Source organism: Falco peregrinus, chromosome 3, assembly GCF_023634155.1.
Source record: "Falco peregrinus isolate bFalPer1 chromosome 3, bFalPer1.pri, whole genome shotgun sequence".
Taxonomy (NCBI): domain Eukaryota; kingdom Metazoa; phylum Chordata; class Aves; order Falconiformes; family Falconidae; genus Falco; species Falco peregrinus.
In genome coordinates this window covers 92,276,822-92,292,472 of record NC_073723.1, presented here as the reverse complement: position 1 = coordinate 92,292,472, position 15,651 = coordinate 92,276,822, and the positions used below count along the sequence as shown (strand labels likewise).

The 15,651-nt window shown below is 39.6% G+C and overlaps 1 protein-coding gene across 2 annotated transcripts in view; it reads right to left on the bottom strand.

Annotated features, from left to right (window-relative positions):
• GMDS (GDP-mannose 4,6-dehydratase) overlaps nucleotides 1–15,651 on the bottom strand; it is a 426,996-nt gene that overhangs the window by 78,936 nt on the left and 332,409 nt on the right. For both annotated transcript variants that reach the window (XM_055799448.1, XM_055799450.1), the window contains one exon: nucleotides 2,088–2,206. In XM_055799448.1, coding sequence (XP_055655423.1) covers nucleotides 2,088–2,206 — 119 coding nt within the window. The remainder of the gene's footprint in view (nucleotides 1–2,087; nucleotides 2,207–15,651) is intronic.

Genomic DNA, 15,651 nt, shown 5'->3' with positions numbered 1-15,651 from the left:
TCAAAAGAGCCCTGGGGATGAGCAGCCCAAGCCCTGTTTCTAAGGTAATTTAGGTTCCTAAAATTCCATGTCACTAGATGTCATGTGGATTCTTCTATGATTTTTGAAAATTACTTTTATTGATCAGTAAAAAAAAAAAAGCAACTATGTCTGCACACACAAAATACCTGCTGTACCTTATCACTTGGAGTCATAGTGTAGTTTCCCTGAGAGAGAAACTTGTGATTGATTGATTCAATCCAAACACCAACCACAGCTATTGCCAATGTGAATGATACGGAGTCCACCATATGGAGCCGTATGTGAGTGAAAAATAAACAATCAGGACACAAAATTTTGTGTGTTAGGACCAACTAAATCTAAAGTAAGCCTTTAATACCCTCTCTATAACAGAAGCTATTCATAAAAGTACTTTCACTTTTATTTCTGTAATTGTTCTTTTCTTTAGGCTTTCTCGAAGGCTTAATTTACTTTCTGAAAAATACATGCTGATTTGTCAGTCTTAGGAAATGTTGAGACTTCTTAGGCCAACACCAAAGCAGGGAGTTTAATTTTAAAGTAACAGATAAATTTATTGACATCAAAAGAAACTGTGATGCTGAGAACATCTGCAAATAAAGACATTCAGTTAGGTACTGACCTACATGTTTCAGTTTCTAATTTTAGGTAGTAAAACTTTTTTTAAAAAACGAAAAAAGTTGATCACCAAGCATTCATTCTTGCTTTTGCAAACAACACTAGACAGGGACAAAATAGTTCTTAAAAATCACAAGAATTCTTACTTGTGTGGAGCAACTGAATCCACAGCATATTCGTATCAATGCTTACTAGGGAGAATTAGCTTATAAACACAAGGAGTAAAAGTATAGAGAAAAAAGAAAAAGTAAGAAAGACAGAGCAGTTACTAGAGCTCCTACTACCTCCCCTTTACCCTGTCAAACCTCACTACTGTTAAGGCATACGGGACAACATGTGATCATACAGGGACATCTTGCTATCAAGACATGCTAAAAATATGGAGAGAAACTTATTCCCCAAACTGGGCTAGAAATTCTATTTATACAGTCTCTCTCTCCCCCATCAGAATTTTTCTGGAGGTTGATGCCAAAAATTGAAACCAGACTAAAACTCATTGAGGAGAAAATGTTATTACCTCCCCAGCCACCCACTGGCTGTTCAAATAATATTGTATATATCTGTGTGCTTCTGCATATTTATTGAATTTGTCAAGTTTTTGTTCCCAAGTAAAACTTATTGGCCCTGTCAAAAGTTCACCAGCTGCACAAGTGACTTTGATGGCCTGAGGAACAGCCCTGGCGTTAGCGTCATGGAAGAGCCTGTGGCTTTCCTCTCCCTTTTCCAGCTGAGATCGGTATGTTGATGCATGGGGCCCAGAGAAGATACAGAAGGAGGGAAATTGAAAAAATAATAAACAATAAAAATATAAATTACAGAAAGCGCTCACCAAGCCATCCTGGTTTTATTATATGGCCTTGAGAAGGAATTTTGTATTTTCAATCAAACTATGTGGAATATGCATTGTAAACATTCTGCACCCACTGCTCAACATTTTTATGACTTAGTAGAAGAGCTAATAGGGATGTAGAGTGGGTTGCTACATAATCCTTGTGGTGTGGCTGATGGGCTGTCACATGGAAAGAACAGGGTTAGCAGGTGTCATCTCTTGAGATAGCAGATGATGGGAGCAGGACTGTGGGGATCTGGGGGCACAAAACAGAGAATCTGGCAGAAACCCCATTTTTGCAGCAAGGTGATGAACAGAACCGTGGTACTCACATCTTTGGAGGGGCATCTGGCCCCCAAGGTGGGGAGTGAGTGGCAGAACAGAGAATGAAGATGGAATAAAAGATTGAAACATACCAGCCTACATTTTTTTCTTACGATCTAGAGGGCAACGCTAAACATATCTGCTGTGGCAGTCAGTTGTGCCTGGAAGGTCCAACATTTCACAAAATTAGAAAGTGAAGGGGAAAAAAGGAGAATGCAGAGGTACAATTCTGTATCACAACAAAGGCAAAAGGCTAGAAATGTTCAACCTGTGGCTGCTATCTCATGTTCATACTTACACAATGGTTTTCCCAATGTGCTTAAATGACTTCTCCACAAATTCACGGACACTATGGACCTCCCCAGTGGCTATAACAAAGTCCTCAGGCTCATCTGTTTGTAACATCAGCCACATGGCCTGTGGAAAGACAAAGTCAGATTCAGTGCACATATAAGTGGCTTCTTTGGTACATGATCTTATATTACCACATTTTTGAATTGGAAATTATACATACACACACATAGCCCAAGCTGGGCAAATTAGCACTTCCCTAACATGGTGGCTATTAACCAGTTCAGTGCAACTCTGAAAAGAGTTCAATTATTTCTTATGATACAAAACAATACTGTATTTGATTTTCAATTTGTTTCACAGCAGGGGTTTCTGCAGGGAAGACTTTAATATGTTTACTTTTGAACACTGAGACTTGGTTGAGTGCTCAAGAGCGTGGATTCACTTGTTTAAAGCACTGCATGAATTGACACAGATATGGGAAAAGAACAAAATTTTGTTCTTTTCAGTCCAGAGTGCTGTTGTCTGTCTGCTACAGAACTATGTCAAACACATTGAATCATGAAAATATGGGTCCTTTTGGCTCTTTCTTCTGTCACATTTGTTTTGGCTAAGTTGAGATTTTAATTAAAAGTAAGTAATTAAAAAGGTAGCTAAGAATAGTCAACAGTGTATTTGACCAAAATAATCTGGTTTTCCTGCCGAATATGTGCTGAATGTTACATATTAAAGTACTGTAGCGGAAACTTTTGACACAGGAACACAGGCAACACTGGTAGAAAAGTGAGACAACCATTAATATCTCTTTCAGAGAACCGTTTGAGCAGCTGCAAAAATCACAGTAGGTTTTGAAGCAAAACTTCATGAGATTGTCAACATATTTGCAAATCAGGGGAGCAGGTTTACTTCTCACAGCAATGTCTTTCACAGAGTTCCCTCCCACAAACAAGTAATGATGGATGAGCACCATCTCAGGGGGCTGGCTAGCTAAGTCGGCATGAAAGCAGGAAAGCAGATGGAAAAAGAGGCATGCAAAGACAGGTGTGACTTGTCTGAGGTATCACGGCAGGTACATTTCAGTTTTCTGATGTGCAAGCCACTTCTCTAGTGACTGGACTATTTGACTGCCTAGGAGCTGTAGGCAGACAGAATAATTATTACTTTAGATCCATCAAAATGATGTAAATGTACTTCATTTCCTTTGGAGAGGAAAAGGGAATACCTGTATGGTATGATCCTTTTTAATAAATAACCAGAAAAGGAAAACAAAATAATTCAACTTTCTCTCCATATGGTAAAAAGGACTGTCATCTTCTCATAGTTTAATCCACAACGCTATTTGCACTGACCTCTTCACATCAGCTTTAAAGAAAACAACTTTAGTAGGTCCCTTGATGGTAGTGGATACTCTGCAAATCAGATTAATAAAAGCTTTGGGACAGCTCAGTTTCTCTTGGTAAATACCACCTGAAATATTCAATTTTTCCCTCCTATTCTTAATAAATCAGTGTCCAGCATTGCAAAGCGATACATTCCACTTAAATGGTTCTATTTGCAAGTGATTTTTCTTCCCAGTTATTATTTTATGCATCTTCCAAAGTTTTGACAAGATTTTATTAACATGTTCCTTTTGAACCTTTTTGCTTCTTGAACGTGCATGGAAGGCTGGGATTTGGGCAACTGCTGTGTAAGTCCTTGACATTAATTGTGCTTTAGGGATATGACCTGCTGGGCAGGACAATGGCAGCAACTTTATTTTTCCTTTCCAGGGTTCAACATCCTAGCCAATGACGCAGAAATACCCGACTGGCTGATGAAACTCCTCTTGTGGGGAGGAGATGTCTTAACTTGTATCTCTCATATGAGCTTTCTTGGAACATTGGGGTTTCCCTGCTGATTTGAGAGGTTGTCATAAATCACCAACTCCTATTTCTTCATGACTGGACAAGCTTGCAGGATTCACAGTAGTAGCAGCGTCACAGAAAGGTTAAAAGGAATAACTAAAATAAGTAGTTGATAGTTCTGGTTCTTCTACCCTGGTCCCTGATTTCACAGACCTTCGGCTCTCGTCAAACAGCCCAGCTGAAAACAAAAACCTTCCTCATATGGGAAGGCACTATTTGAGTGAATAAGGATTTACATGATTAGACAGTCAGAGCCAGGATTTATAGGAGTTCTCCTCCTGACTTTAGTGGATGTTTGCTGTACATAATGAATTCAGGCTCTCACCTTTCTTTGTCTGAAATGCTCACAACACTGTAGTGTCAGATACGTCTGACAGAGATGTAACAATCAAACTTCCTTTATTGATAATAATCACCCCCCACGCCCAAGTGCCACATAGGTTGACTGAATATACAATATTAGCATACGGAACTGCTATCTGCTATGCATTGTTGTGAAGCAGTACTAATAGGTCTAAGCAGAAGCAGGACTGGACTTAATGATAATTTTTTGTCATCCCTCCATTTCTAAATACCTCAGTATTGCAATTCATTGGACACAATTTTAGTGCGGTGCGGGTGCTTCTACTGAGACATTCAACGATCCAGTGAGTATTTAAGTATTTACACATTCATTTTGTGTATTAATATAAAATAGCATTGGAAGTTTCTCTTTAAAACATGCACTACGTTGAAGGAGACAGCTACAAAATACTAACAAAAAATCCAGCCTTTGACAATTGGTCCCACCGAGTTTTATGCAGTTGGATTTATTAACTCTTGTCTACCATTTCAAAGAGCAAGTAATCACCATCTTAGAAATACAGCTTAAACTGCAGTAAATTTCTACAGGATCAACTCAGAAATGATCAAACAATGCAGACAGAGTTGCTAAAATCAACTTTTGCCTCAACTTCTACCGGAAAAGAATGTTTAGATTAATGATTACTTGAGAATCTAACACTGCTGGTTCTTTTATTTTGTCTGGCATCCACAATTGTTGGCACTTAAAATTACCTCAATCAAATTAGGTATGAAAAAAAGGAACATGCTAAAAATTATAAGCAAAATAAGCGATCTATTTTGCTTTCAGGAAGGCAACCAAATGCTGTTACTTTGAACGGGTCTGCAAGACCAGTCCGTAAAAAACCGCAAAGGCAAGCCAGAAGACAGGAAAATCTTTGAACAAGCTCCACATTCAAATCTTTATTTCCACAGGTACAGCCTGTGACAACCAATGAGAAATCTGTGCACAAGCAGTAGCTATAGGCTTTCCTTACAGCAAGTGCCAGGAATGTGCTTCCCCCCCATCAGACTAATAAAGGCCCTTGACCTATCAATTTCTAGGCATTTCCTTTAAGAGTTCATGTTGTACCAGACTCCAGGGCTGAGAATGAGAGGAAAGGGGGAGACACAGCTCCAGGTTTATTTGTCATTACTGAATGGCTTACTGGTTTTAACAGAGGGGAAAAGCTTTGTTTAAATTTCCACTGAAAGTAATTAATGGTTATTGACTGGCAAATGAAGAACAGGTGACACTCTGAATTAGAAGATAAATGATCTCATGTTCTAGCGTGATAATGGGTTAGTAATTGCTACAAAGCCTCAGCCTAGTGCGTCCCATCATAATGCTAGATCATGTCCAGAACACAAAGGCCTCTGTGTGAGAGGTATTCAGCCGTTCACCTCCCGATACAGCTGCAGAGTGATCTGCTCCATTTATTCTCTGATGGACTGCACAACTGAGGCAAAAGTTCACCCATTCTCACCTTCCTGTTCACATGCTGAACCACATGACCCATGACATGGCTGAACTGGGATAAAAACATTGCCCAGCTTTGGCTTTTGGCTATCTTTTAACCATCACAAGGTCACATATTTTAGGAAATTTTCTGGTGCGGGAATAGAGAATCATGGATTTTCTTGTATTTCTTTGTAAAGGCTTTTTTTTGGATGAGCTGACAGCAAGTAAAGGAATTACTTGTGTTCATTTCTACCAACCTCTCCCTAATTTTTTGCTCGATCCAGTTAACAAAGTGTGGGCAAATGTTGAAAAGGAGAAGAAAACTATGATGGAAACAATTCAGGCTTTGGCTCTCTTAGAATAAGACTATTCCTTTAATGGTAAATGTAACAAAACATATTTTTCATCTTTGAACTCTTTTTGGCTCTGGTCTAGTGACTCACAAAGTCTAAAGGCAATACCATGTCATTTACATTTAAAGACAGAAACCTAACCGGAGAGAGATATGCAGCAAGTCTAGCAAGCGGACACACTTTTATGATTATGTGGACTAGGATATCTGTTCTGCATGCCTGAACTAGAGCCTCTGCCAAAATATTTCCTCTTTCATCTCTCCCTTCTTCCTTTTTCTGTATGTAAACCCTTGCCAGCAGTAAGCACCATTTTCAAGCAACGTATCGAAAACGTGAACCAGTCTTCTCCCTCCCCAAATTTCTCTGCTTACGTAGTGTTTGCACCTGGGCTGGTGAAGGGGAAAACCCAAGCTGGACTAATACAACCCCTGTATAGGTATATATGGTTGTGATGTGTCTGCTTGCCTTGAGCATCTGGAGTATGTTGTAGATGTGTTTCACCATTAACTTCCAGTCCAGCATCCCAGTGAGAAAACATTTATTAACTGGGCTGTTATCCATGGATAACAAAGACTCAGTAGTTGAGGTTATGGTTAACTCTATATATTTGATACTTTCCTTTCACTGTCTGCTCTAGCACTGTACATTGTTAAGATGGGCTCATAATGAGGTATCTGCAGGTTTAAGAGAAAAAAGAAATACAAATCCAACTTTCTAAGACTTTAAAGTACAATTGATGTTTTCTGCTATAGAAATAAAAGATGATTTTTCAAGAGAATGAGTAAAACCTTTTCTCGTCTCATGCAATGCAAGACCCAAAACAGGTATGACTGAAAAGAGAATGTGATAAATGGAAAATGTTCATGTTGGTACTAATTACTATTGCCCTGCACTGCTATACAGCGTTTTTTTCCCCAAGTCCTATACTGTCAAAAAAATCTTTTGTACATATTTCTAGGTATTACACAGAGAACTTCTGACTTTGCATTTGCCAAACACACCAAAAAAACCCCCAACCCCCCCCCCCCCCAAAAAAAAAACCCAAAAACCACCAAACAAACCCAAATCAGTAATGTTTACTTTAGGAGATGGAACATATAGTTGTAGCCTAATGCAGGGTGTATTGTCTGTGTGTTTCAGAGACAAAGAATCTGAGACTGGTGAATGTCTAGCTCTACTTACTTATCACTTGTGGAGGGCATGGGTTACCTCAAGGCTGTCAACAATTAGGGAGCAATTTCTGACTAAGTCAGAAAACATTACCACCCAGAGAGACCCAAGAGTACATTATCACCATTTATAGAAATTCTGTCTTTACAGTATTCCATACTCTATTGTCTACAAGTGGGCAGAAGAATTCAGTGGGTTGGACATGGTACTCTCTAGTGATCCCAAACCTAGCTATCCTGCTGGGGCCACCACTGAGAAGGAGAATTGAGCATTTTGGGCCAAAGCATGATCAGCCTTTACAGGGATGTGGCAGCAAAGGAGAACCTTCTCCCATATGGTGGAGCACAAAGGCCTGGCATGACTGCTGTTCCTGCATGCATCATGAGGGACTGTTTCCTTTGTGCCACAACAGACAGGGCTATTGTATCACCTCCCTCTCTGCATTGTCCCAACTCAATTGCACTGGCATGGAAAGGAGCTACTCGGCATCTTCTGCGCTGTGCGGCGTGGGGAGATGTCATGCCCACGCACTTCCTGCCTGCCTGGATGTGAAGCAGTTCCAGATGCCATCACCCAGATCCTCCTGACACAACACAGCTGACTGGCTGTGGTTTCTTAAGCTGCTACAGGAATGACCACAACTGATGTTTGTGCCCTGGAAAAGTGAGACTGGGGACATCGACTCAGAGCTCTGAACCTAAACTGACTTCCAGTTTATCTATTTATTTACTTTTGGAGGGGCAGGGAAGAAAGAAGAGGTGCTACACTGGCTGAGTCACCCACATCTGATTGACTTCTGTGACTGTTAAAAGCGTAGGTGTGTACTGGGTGTACCCGTAGGCATGAAAGTGTGTTATATAAAAGAGATTATATAAAGAGACAGTGATATATACATATCTAAAAAAATCTCCTCACACACGTTCTGCACACAATAGAGGCATAGCACACATGGCTGAAAAACACTAACGACACTCAAGTGCAGCAAAAAAGTTTTGTGATTGGAGTAAAGTATCAGCTGCCCCTGCCCAAAAGCCAACACAAAAGTGTTGGGCATGATCCCATGCTCCCTGCCACAATGGGAGTTCAGTCTAAGTAATGACTATTGCTTTAGTACTTGTTTCTGACAATGTTTTAAGGCAAGGCAAGCACGGCAGGGAGACTCTTGCCAAAGAAAACCACAGGGATGTGCTGCCAAGCATGCTGATACTCCCCAAAAGCCACTGACAGCAGGAATATGGGAGTATGCAAAATCAATGTACTCCTATGCTTTTTTTTCCTAAAATACGACCCTTCTTGCTCAGCTACTTAAACAGTAAGGGCGCACACCCAGTAAGAAAGAACCTTACTATATTGTTACAGATTGCATTTGAAAGGCAAACTGAAGTTCATGACTGAGGTCATGGTCTATCATTGCCACAAGAGTGCCACTTTTCATAAGCTCAACCCTCTCCCAATACCTACAGCAAAAGAGGTACTGCCCAAGAAGTGCAGCATCTCTCTTCCTTTCCCCTGAAGAGTCATCATCCTGTTTTCTGAGATCACCAAAAATCACAGCGTTGGTGCAAGATCTGTTGCTCAAGGAACCACCATTCATGGAAAACCCCTTCTGAACACCATTTAAGTATCTATCAGACCTCATCAGTTTAAATACAGTTTGATATGCTTCTTCCTTAACAGTGTAATGCTGAACATAAGGACTCCAACGTCTCTGTACAAAGCTTTTCCTTTGGCATTGTCCTTTCTGCTCACACAGAGGAGACATTGAGTACTTATGACATGGCAGCTGCTTCCATTCAGAAGAGCAACATTTGCAAATCATAGACATCACTGACAGAAAAGGTATGAAATGAGAACAGATTTGAGATTAAAACATTTTCCTCTGAGAGGAAAAACATACCATTTGATAAAAAACAATGGAAAATTTACATTAAGAATCCCAAGAAAGTAAACAAACAACAAAAATCACTTTTACCAATATACATATTAGAAGTCTCCTAGGGTACAGTTAAAGAGATCAACGTTGTAACTCATTTTACAAACTTTCTCACAGATTTTCAAAGTTGCAGTTGATAAATTACCACAGAAGCAATTTGGAGTATGATTGCTGATTTACTCAAATCCTACAGTTTGGCTGTAGATGTGATCTTGTTTAGAGCTGAACTGTGTTTGGATCCACGATTTTCTTTCTTTCAAGTTAAAAGAGAACAGTTGCTACACTTAAAGACAATAATCCAACAATTATAAAGTTACTAAGATAATAAAATACCTGATAATCTTTGTGGAGCATCTTGAATGAAAACAATATCAATGTCTTCTGAAACAAAAGCTCTCACATCTGTAGGAAATACTAGGAAATACTAACTTTTCTCTTGTAAGCAGATAGGCCAATTGTTTTACAGATCTCAGGGAGGACTCGTGAAACTTTAGTAGGCAGTTTTATTAATAAAAACCACAAGAATTATAATCCAGATAAACCTTAAAGGTCAACCTTCCCTGTTAACGCAACATGATGTTTCTCACATGCACCTCAGTTGAACACAAAGTTCTCATTGTGTTATCAAAAACTAGATTACTGCTTCTTTTTTTTTTTTTTTTTCCCTTGTGTCACTAGTGTCAAAATATTGTTCTTTCAATACATGGAAGTATTTGTATACAGTTTTATAACTGATCTTTACTCGCTAGCTGGAGGCAAAAAAGAAACAGTAAAGCTGCTTGTTGGGAAACCTCACCAACAATGAAAATTAATATAGTCCTTTTTTCCTGCCAAAAAAATTTGAACAGATTTTTAGGTCCACAATGGTTTTTTTATTCTTCAAATAGTTAAATTGGAAGCGACATGTGTGACACAAAGTAATTTAAATGAAAAAATACAGAAAGGATGCATATATGCTCTGTTTCTTTTGTTTTAATTGTAGAGGATATTGTTGCAATTGCTAACAAAGGGGTGCCTCAAATTCTGTTTAAGAAAAAAGGGAAAGAAATTCAAAGCTAAACAGAGAAAAATGAGGAAAAATTTGAATTACAGAAAGTACATGAGAGTTTTAACCACTCAGATTTGTATTACCTAGAGAAGACTATAGAACAAATACGTTTCCCAGGCTCCACCTAGCAGACAATTCTAAAAGATATTTGACCCACTTCCCCCTCCCTTTTTTCCCCTTCCAGAATTAATTTTCCCTGCTATTTTTATATGAATGAAAGACAAAATACCTCTTCACAAAGCAGCAGACTCCCATTTGACAGGATTACTCACCGCTAAAGTAAAGGGTTGTACCCAGGTTGCGGTGAGGACAGAGAAGCCGTAGGGACCCGTGCCAGGAGGGACTGGTTGGGGCCACGATCCAACCACAAGAAAACAGACCAGGCTTTCAAGTCAAGCACTGGCATGTTTACTGGAGCAAAATGATCAGCCCCAAAATAATGATTGCAATGTAGATATTGATCACAAAATGTTTACAGTGCAATATTTGGCTATAAAAAGATCCTGGTTCATGCTTTTGACACCTGTTTGCCTCTTACTTCTTTCCTGGATTGCTCAGACACTTGCGGCTAAGCACAAGCTGACATGCTCCTTTTGATGGGGGTCACCAGACCAGCATGACCTATGGATCAAAATACCACCAATTTCCACACAATAAAAAACGCTGTTGTCTGTACCATGATTCAGGCAATCACTTTCTCTCTCCAGATCTTCCTTTCCTTTCCTCCCGTTTGTGAACATTGCGTTTTCAGTTTGCTAACTTCTCCTCTCAAGGTTTGTAGGTCTGCAGGGACCTGCCCAGTGCCTATCCCAAAAAGGGCCCTGACTCAGGCTAAAGCACTAGCAGTACTGTAAAAAAGTGCTCAGAGCAGCAGAGAACTGCCAGAGCGCAGGCAGATAGGCTCAGAGATAATAAATCAGTACTTCATAATGTTTATACATGTTTGAGGATATAATTGGGAAAGAAGAAGAGCAAGCTTTTAAGATTGTAAAAGTAACCAAGCAAGAGCACTGAGATTAAAAAAAACATATCACTGTTCATAAATTTTAAGAAATCCAGGGAGATAGAGTGAGTTAATAACATAAAATTAATCTGAATTCTGTTTTATAATTTACATTTTCCCCCCATATTTCCAGAATTCTTGCTTCATGCTTTTGAACACCAAGGCATTTTCTCCTCAGAATGCTACTAGTCTCCAAATGATGTCATACTCCTGAATAATAAACAATTGACTTGAAATGTTAATCTAATCTTCCTGAGGAAAACATTTACTATTCATTGGGTTCTTATAAATTTAGAGTTATCCTTGCCTGAATAATCTATGTAAATAAAGAACATGCTACCTTTAACACATCACTGAAACCTCACGTGCTGATTTTATTCCAGTTTTCAGTCCACTGGACTGGTGGACTGGAAAAAAAAAAGATTTTCACCATTAAGTTATTGTTATTTATGAGGCAGTGGTAAAAATGTCTTCCAAACACTTCACTGTGAGTTAGTAACTATCAAAAGCAAGAAGTCACCTGAAAAAGTATCAAGATCCTAAGGTAGTCTCATTCCTGGTTCCATGGAGTTTTTCTTGTCCTTCTCTAGAGCATTTCAGGTGACAACATTTTGGAATTCGATACTAAATTCTCTTGGTTGAGTACAGACAGAGACAAGAGCACAACCTTGATGCCTCAGGGATACGGTAATGCAATACAGAGGGATTTATTTTCTTTTTTATTTTTACCTCATGTCACAAGTTCAATTTTAGGCCAACAGTACCCAAAACAGCCACCACGTGATGTAGCAGCTTATGCAAAGTCTGGTGGTTTTAACCCAAGCCCTAGGACACAGGAATCCACCTCACAGATCTGCTGCCACAGCGTCAGTGTAACTGTTGCTCTGACCAAGTTCCTCTGTGCTCAGGGTCAGACATCAGCTCATGGTCTTTGTCATCTCAAACCGGGGCATGGGAATTTCAGCTAGAAAAAGTCAATGGTAAAACGATCCCAGAAGCCAAAGGACATATTTTAGAATTCTGGCTGTGCAGTGCAGATGTGAAAAGGCAACAGGAAGATTTCTTTTGAGCATGCTCAGAAATACATTTGGAGGGCACTTCGTGTTGACCTTCCTCCCTTGGCTTTTGCTGGTCATTCTGATTCCACCGTCATTAGTAATTAGTACTTCTGCAATGGCGGTTAGTCACAATGAATCCTAAGTCAGGGAAAGGGAAGGCTTTGCATTAAAACCGTATAAGTGGCTACTCTCCATGGGCTAGTGTCAAAATGGAATAGAAATTTTTATTCAGTTTGTTCCCAGCAATAAATACAGTCCTGGCATCCTGGATAAATCCTTCACATAACAGCATGTGTTCTTTTATGCACCCTGGGAGCGATTCTATTTAAAGCCATGGAATTGTGGGTGTGAGACTGTAAGCACATCCACTTACCCAAAACAAAATTAAAACCTGTCTTATATTAGAGTCAGGAGAGCTGTTACGAAAAATACAAACCATATGAAGTTTTAAGTATACTTATGTTTTTTATCTGTCTCTGTGTAGCATATACAATTGACTTTCACTGCCTGAGATGAAGTGCTGACAAGTGTTTTACCATATTATTATAGAATACCCCAGTAGCATTATCACACTTCAGCTTTTGCTTGCAATAAATCTCTGCTACATGCATGTCAGAAGCCATCGCTCATATCACAACCAGACAAAGCAAGGCCCCCCCCTCCCCAGTGGACGCGAACGAAACTCTACACACACTAGGTATTCTGCCATTAAGGCTGGAATGATCCCCGCAGGCCAGACACCAGGAACAACGTTCCCACAAGCATTACTTGGCGAGGGCCAGAGGTCTGTTCTCAAGCAAATAACAGTGGCATAGGCATGAGTCATTGCAGAATGCAATGGATTTATCACCACAACATTATCATCCCTTATATGCTGGTTTCCATGTGCAAGTCTTTTCAATTATATATATTTTTTTTAATTCTCAGAGATTTATAACTCCACTGCTGAAACGTATTTCACATGAACACAATTCTCTGCTCTCTCTCTCTCTATATATATATTTAATAGCTATACCATAAGCCATATTCTAATTGCATAGGTCCAGCTTTAGGTCCAGCCTATTTATTGGTTTCAGTTTGGTCAAAGCAAATGATGAACATACACCATCTCTGGTGTCCCAATCCCAGTGGTGACACCGACTCTTTTTGTGGCTTTGACTAAAGCATTAAATCATATCTCCTAAATTTTGCTGTCTGTGAAGCTGGAGTGATCACATTTATGCAACTAGAGTGCTGTAAGAAAGTTAAGGGTAGCACAGACATTTCATGAAGAAGTGCATTATTTGTTATAGAATTAGATGCCTTTGCCTGCACTTCTATAGTGAAAAAAAGTTATTTTTCCCTCTAAAAGGTGAGAATTCAAACATTCTTCCTTAATGCTGACTATATCTGAACTAATTAAAAAACAAATTAAAGGAGCAAGGAAACCCAAGGATGAGAGCGCACGGAAATGATTGTTAGATTACACATTCCAAAACCCAATGAAACAGACATTTCTTGAGATAACTGCACATTTCCGTTGTGATGCCAGAGATAAGCGAGATAACTACTCAGGCGATCAAGATACTAATAAGCAAGCTACAGTGGTTTCCTGGTGTCTTTTTCTCTCTTACCTAATCTTCAGCAATTTTTTCCCCCCTTTTTGCACAATAATTGAGGGAAACCTGGAAATAAACTCTGAATCTTTTCCCACAGACATAAGCTTCATCCATCAAACCATGCCTGACTTCACATGAGGTTAATTTCATGAATTTCTATGGGTTTCATGAAATGTCAGAGCCTGACTGTCAATGTAAAAAAGAGGAAACTGGGGCCTGTAGTTCATGTTAGTGTATTATGCACCCTGGGACGCTGACGCTGCAGTATTTTCTGCATCAGACCAAAGAGGTGGTTGTAAACCTAGGTATGAAACAAACTATTGCATCAAATGGTTAAACAATAACTCAACTTCTTATTAAACCCCCTCACTTAGTATTCTTCCTCTTTCCAGCACAAAGAAAAAGACTGAAGCATGGGAGCATGTGGGAAGGAAAGGGAATGAAACCATCTAGCTGCACATCCCAGGGAAACATCTAAAGCCTGAGACCGCTGCAGTCGGACCTCCCTCGAATCCTGCTCTCTCTAGCTGCCACCTCTTCCCAGTCCCCACACTGACCCCCTGAATCAAGCCAGATGGGACTGGCGGAGACATGTCAAGGAAGTGCTGAAAAGGTGACTTGGGTCTCTGGCAGCTAGTCTGGAGCTCGTTTCTATGCGAAATCTCTGGGGGCTGCTGCTTTGCAATTTCTCAGGAATGTTTAATTCTCCTCATCCCTTTGCTGAGTCTCTCTGGAGAGGTCATGGAGGCCTGTGACATCCCTGGAGGGCACTGCCTAACTAAATTAGCATGAGATAACTTTGGACTCTCTTCCAAACAAGAAAATACAAGGGAGAGAATTTCATTAAAAGCAGAAGACTAGGTGATCCAAGTTAATCCCAGCCCAGAGCTGCTGCAGAAATGTTCTCTGTTTATATTTTGACTTTACTCTCTGCTACAGAGTTCACTGACTATAATGGAAGCTGTGTTAAGTGCACAACTTGACCTCAGTTGACCAAATCTTAGTTTCATAATAAAGACAAAAAGTGGGTTTGGCAGCTCTAAAAGGTTTGATTAGTTGCTGTTTTGCCTGTTATAATTCATACATATATGCGTGTAGGCTTAGCATTCATTAGCAACCCAAATATGACCAATTCCCAAACTTGCCGCCTTTTTTTTTCTTTACTTTTTGAGCACACAAAGTTTTGTTTAGGTCCCCTCAGTGGATGAAGGAAAAAAAAATCTACCTCAGGAGGTAGAAAGAAAAAGACAATTTAGAGAGAGGGAACGTTGACATCTGCAGACACTTCTGCAATAGTGTGCTTCCCATGCAACACAAGGGTAGGGTGAGACACAAAGATAGCTCAACACACCCAGTACTATCCCACCTCATCTTCCAACAGGGAAAGAATCCTATCAAATACCTCCAAAACAAGGATTTGATTCTCTGTTTACAAATAGGATGGGGAGCAAATTAGAAAATTTTTGCTTGGGCTAAGGTTAGGAGGAGGTGAAATAAAAATGTACTGAAAAAACCTCATTGCCTGAGATTGATGTATTGGAAAAACTGGATGGTGAGACCCACGAATTCACACTTCAAAGTAATATTAAATATATTGGTAGCAATAAACTGAGGCCACCTATTTTAGTGCAATATGAATGCAAACCTTATTATTCTTACAAACCTGAGATTAGAAAGTGAAATCTTACTTTATTAAATAGTCTTCATAAGCCAGTCCTGCA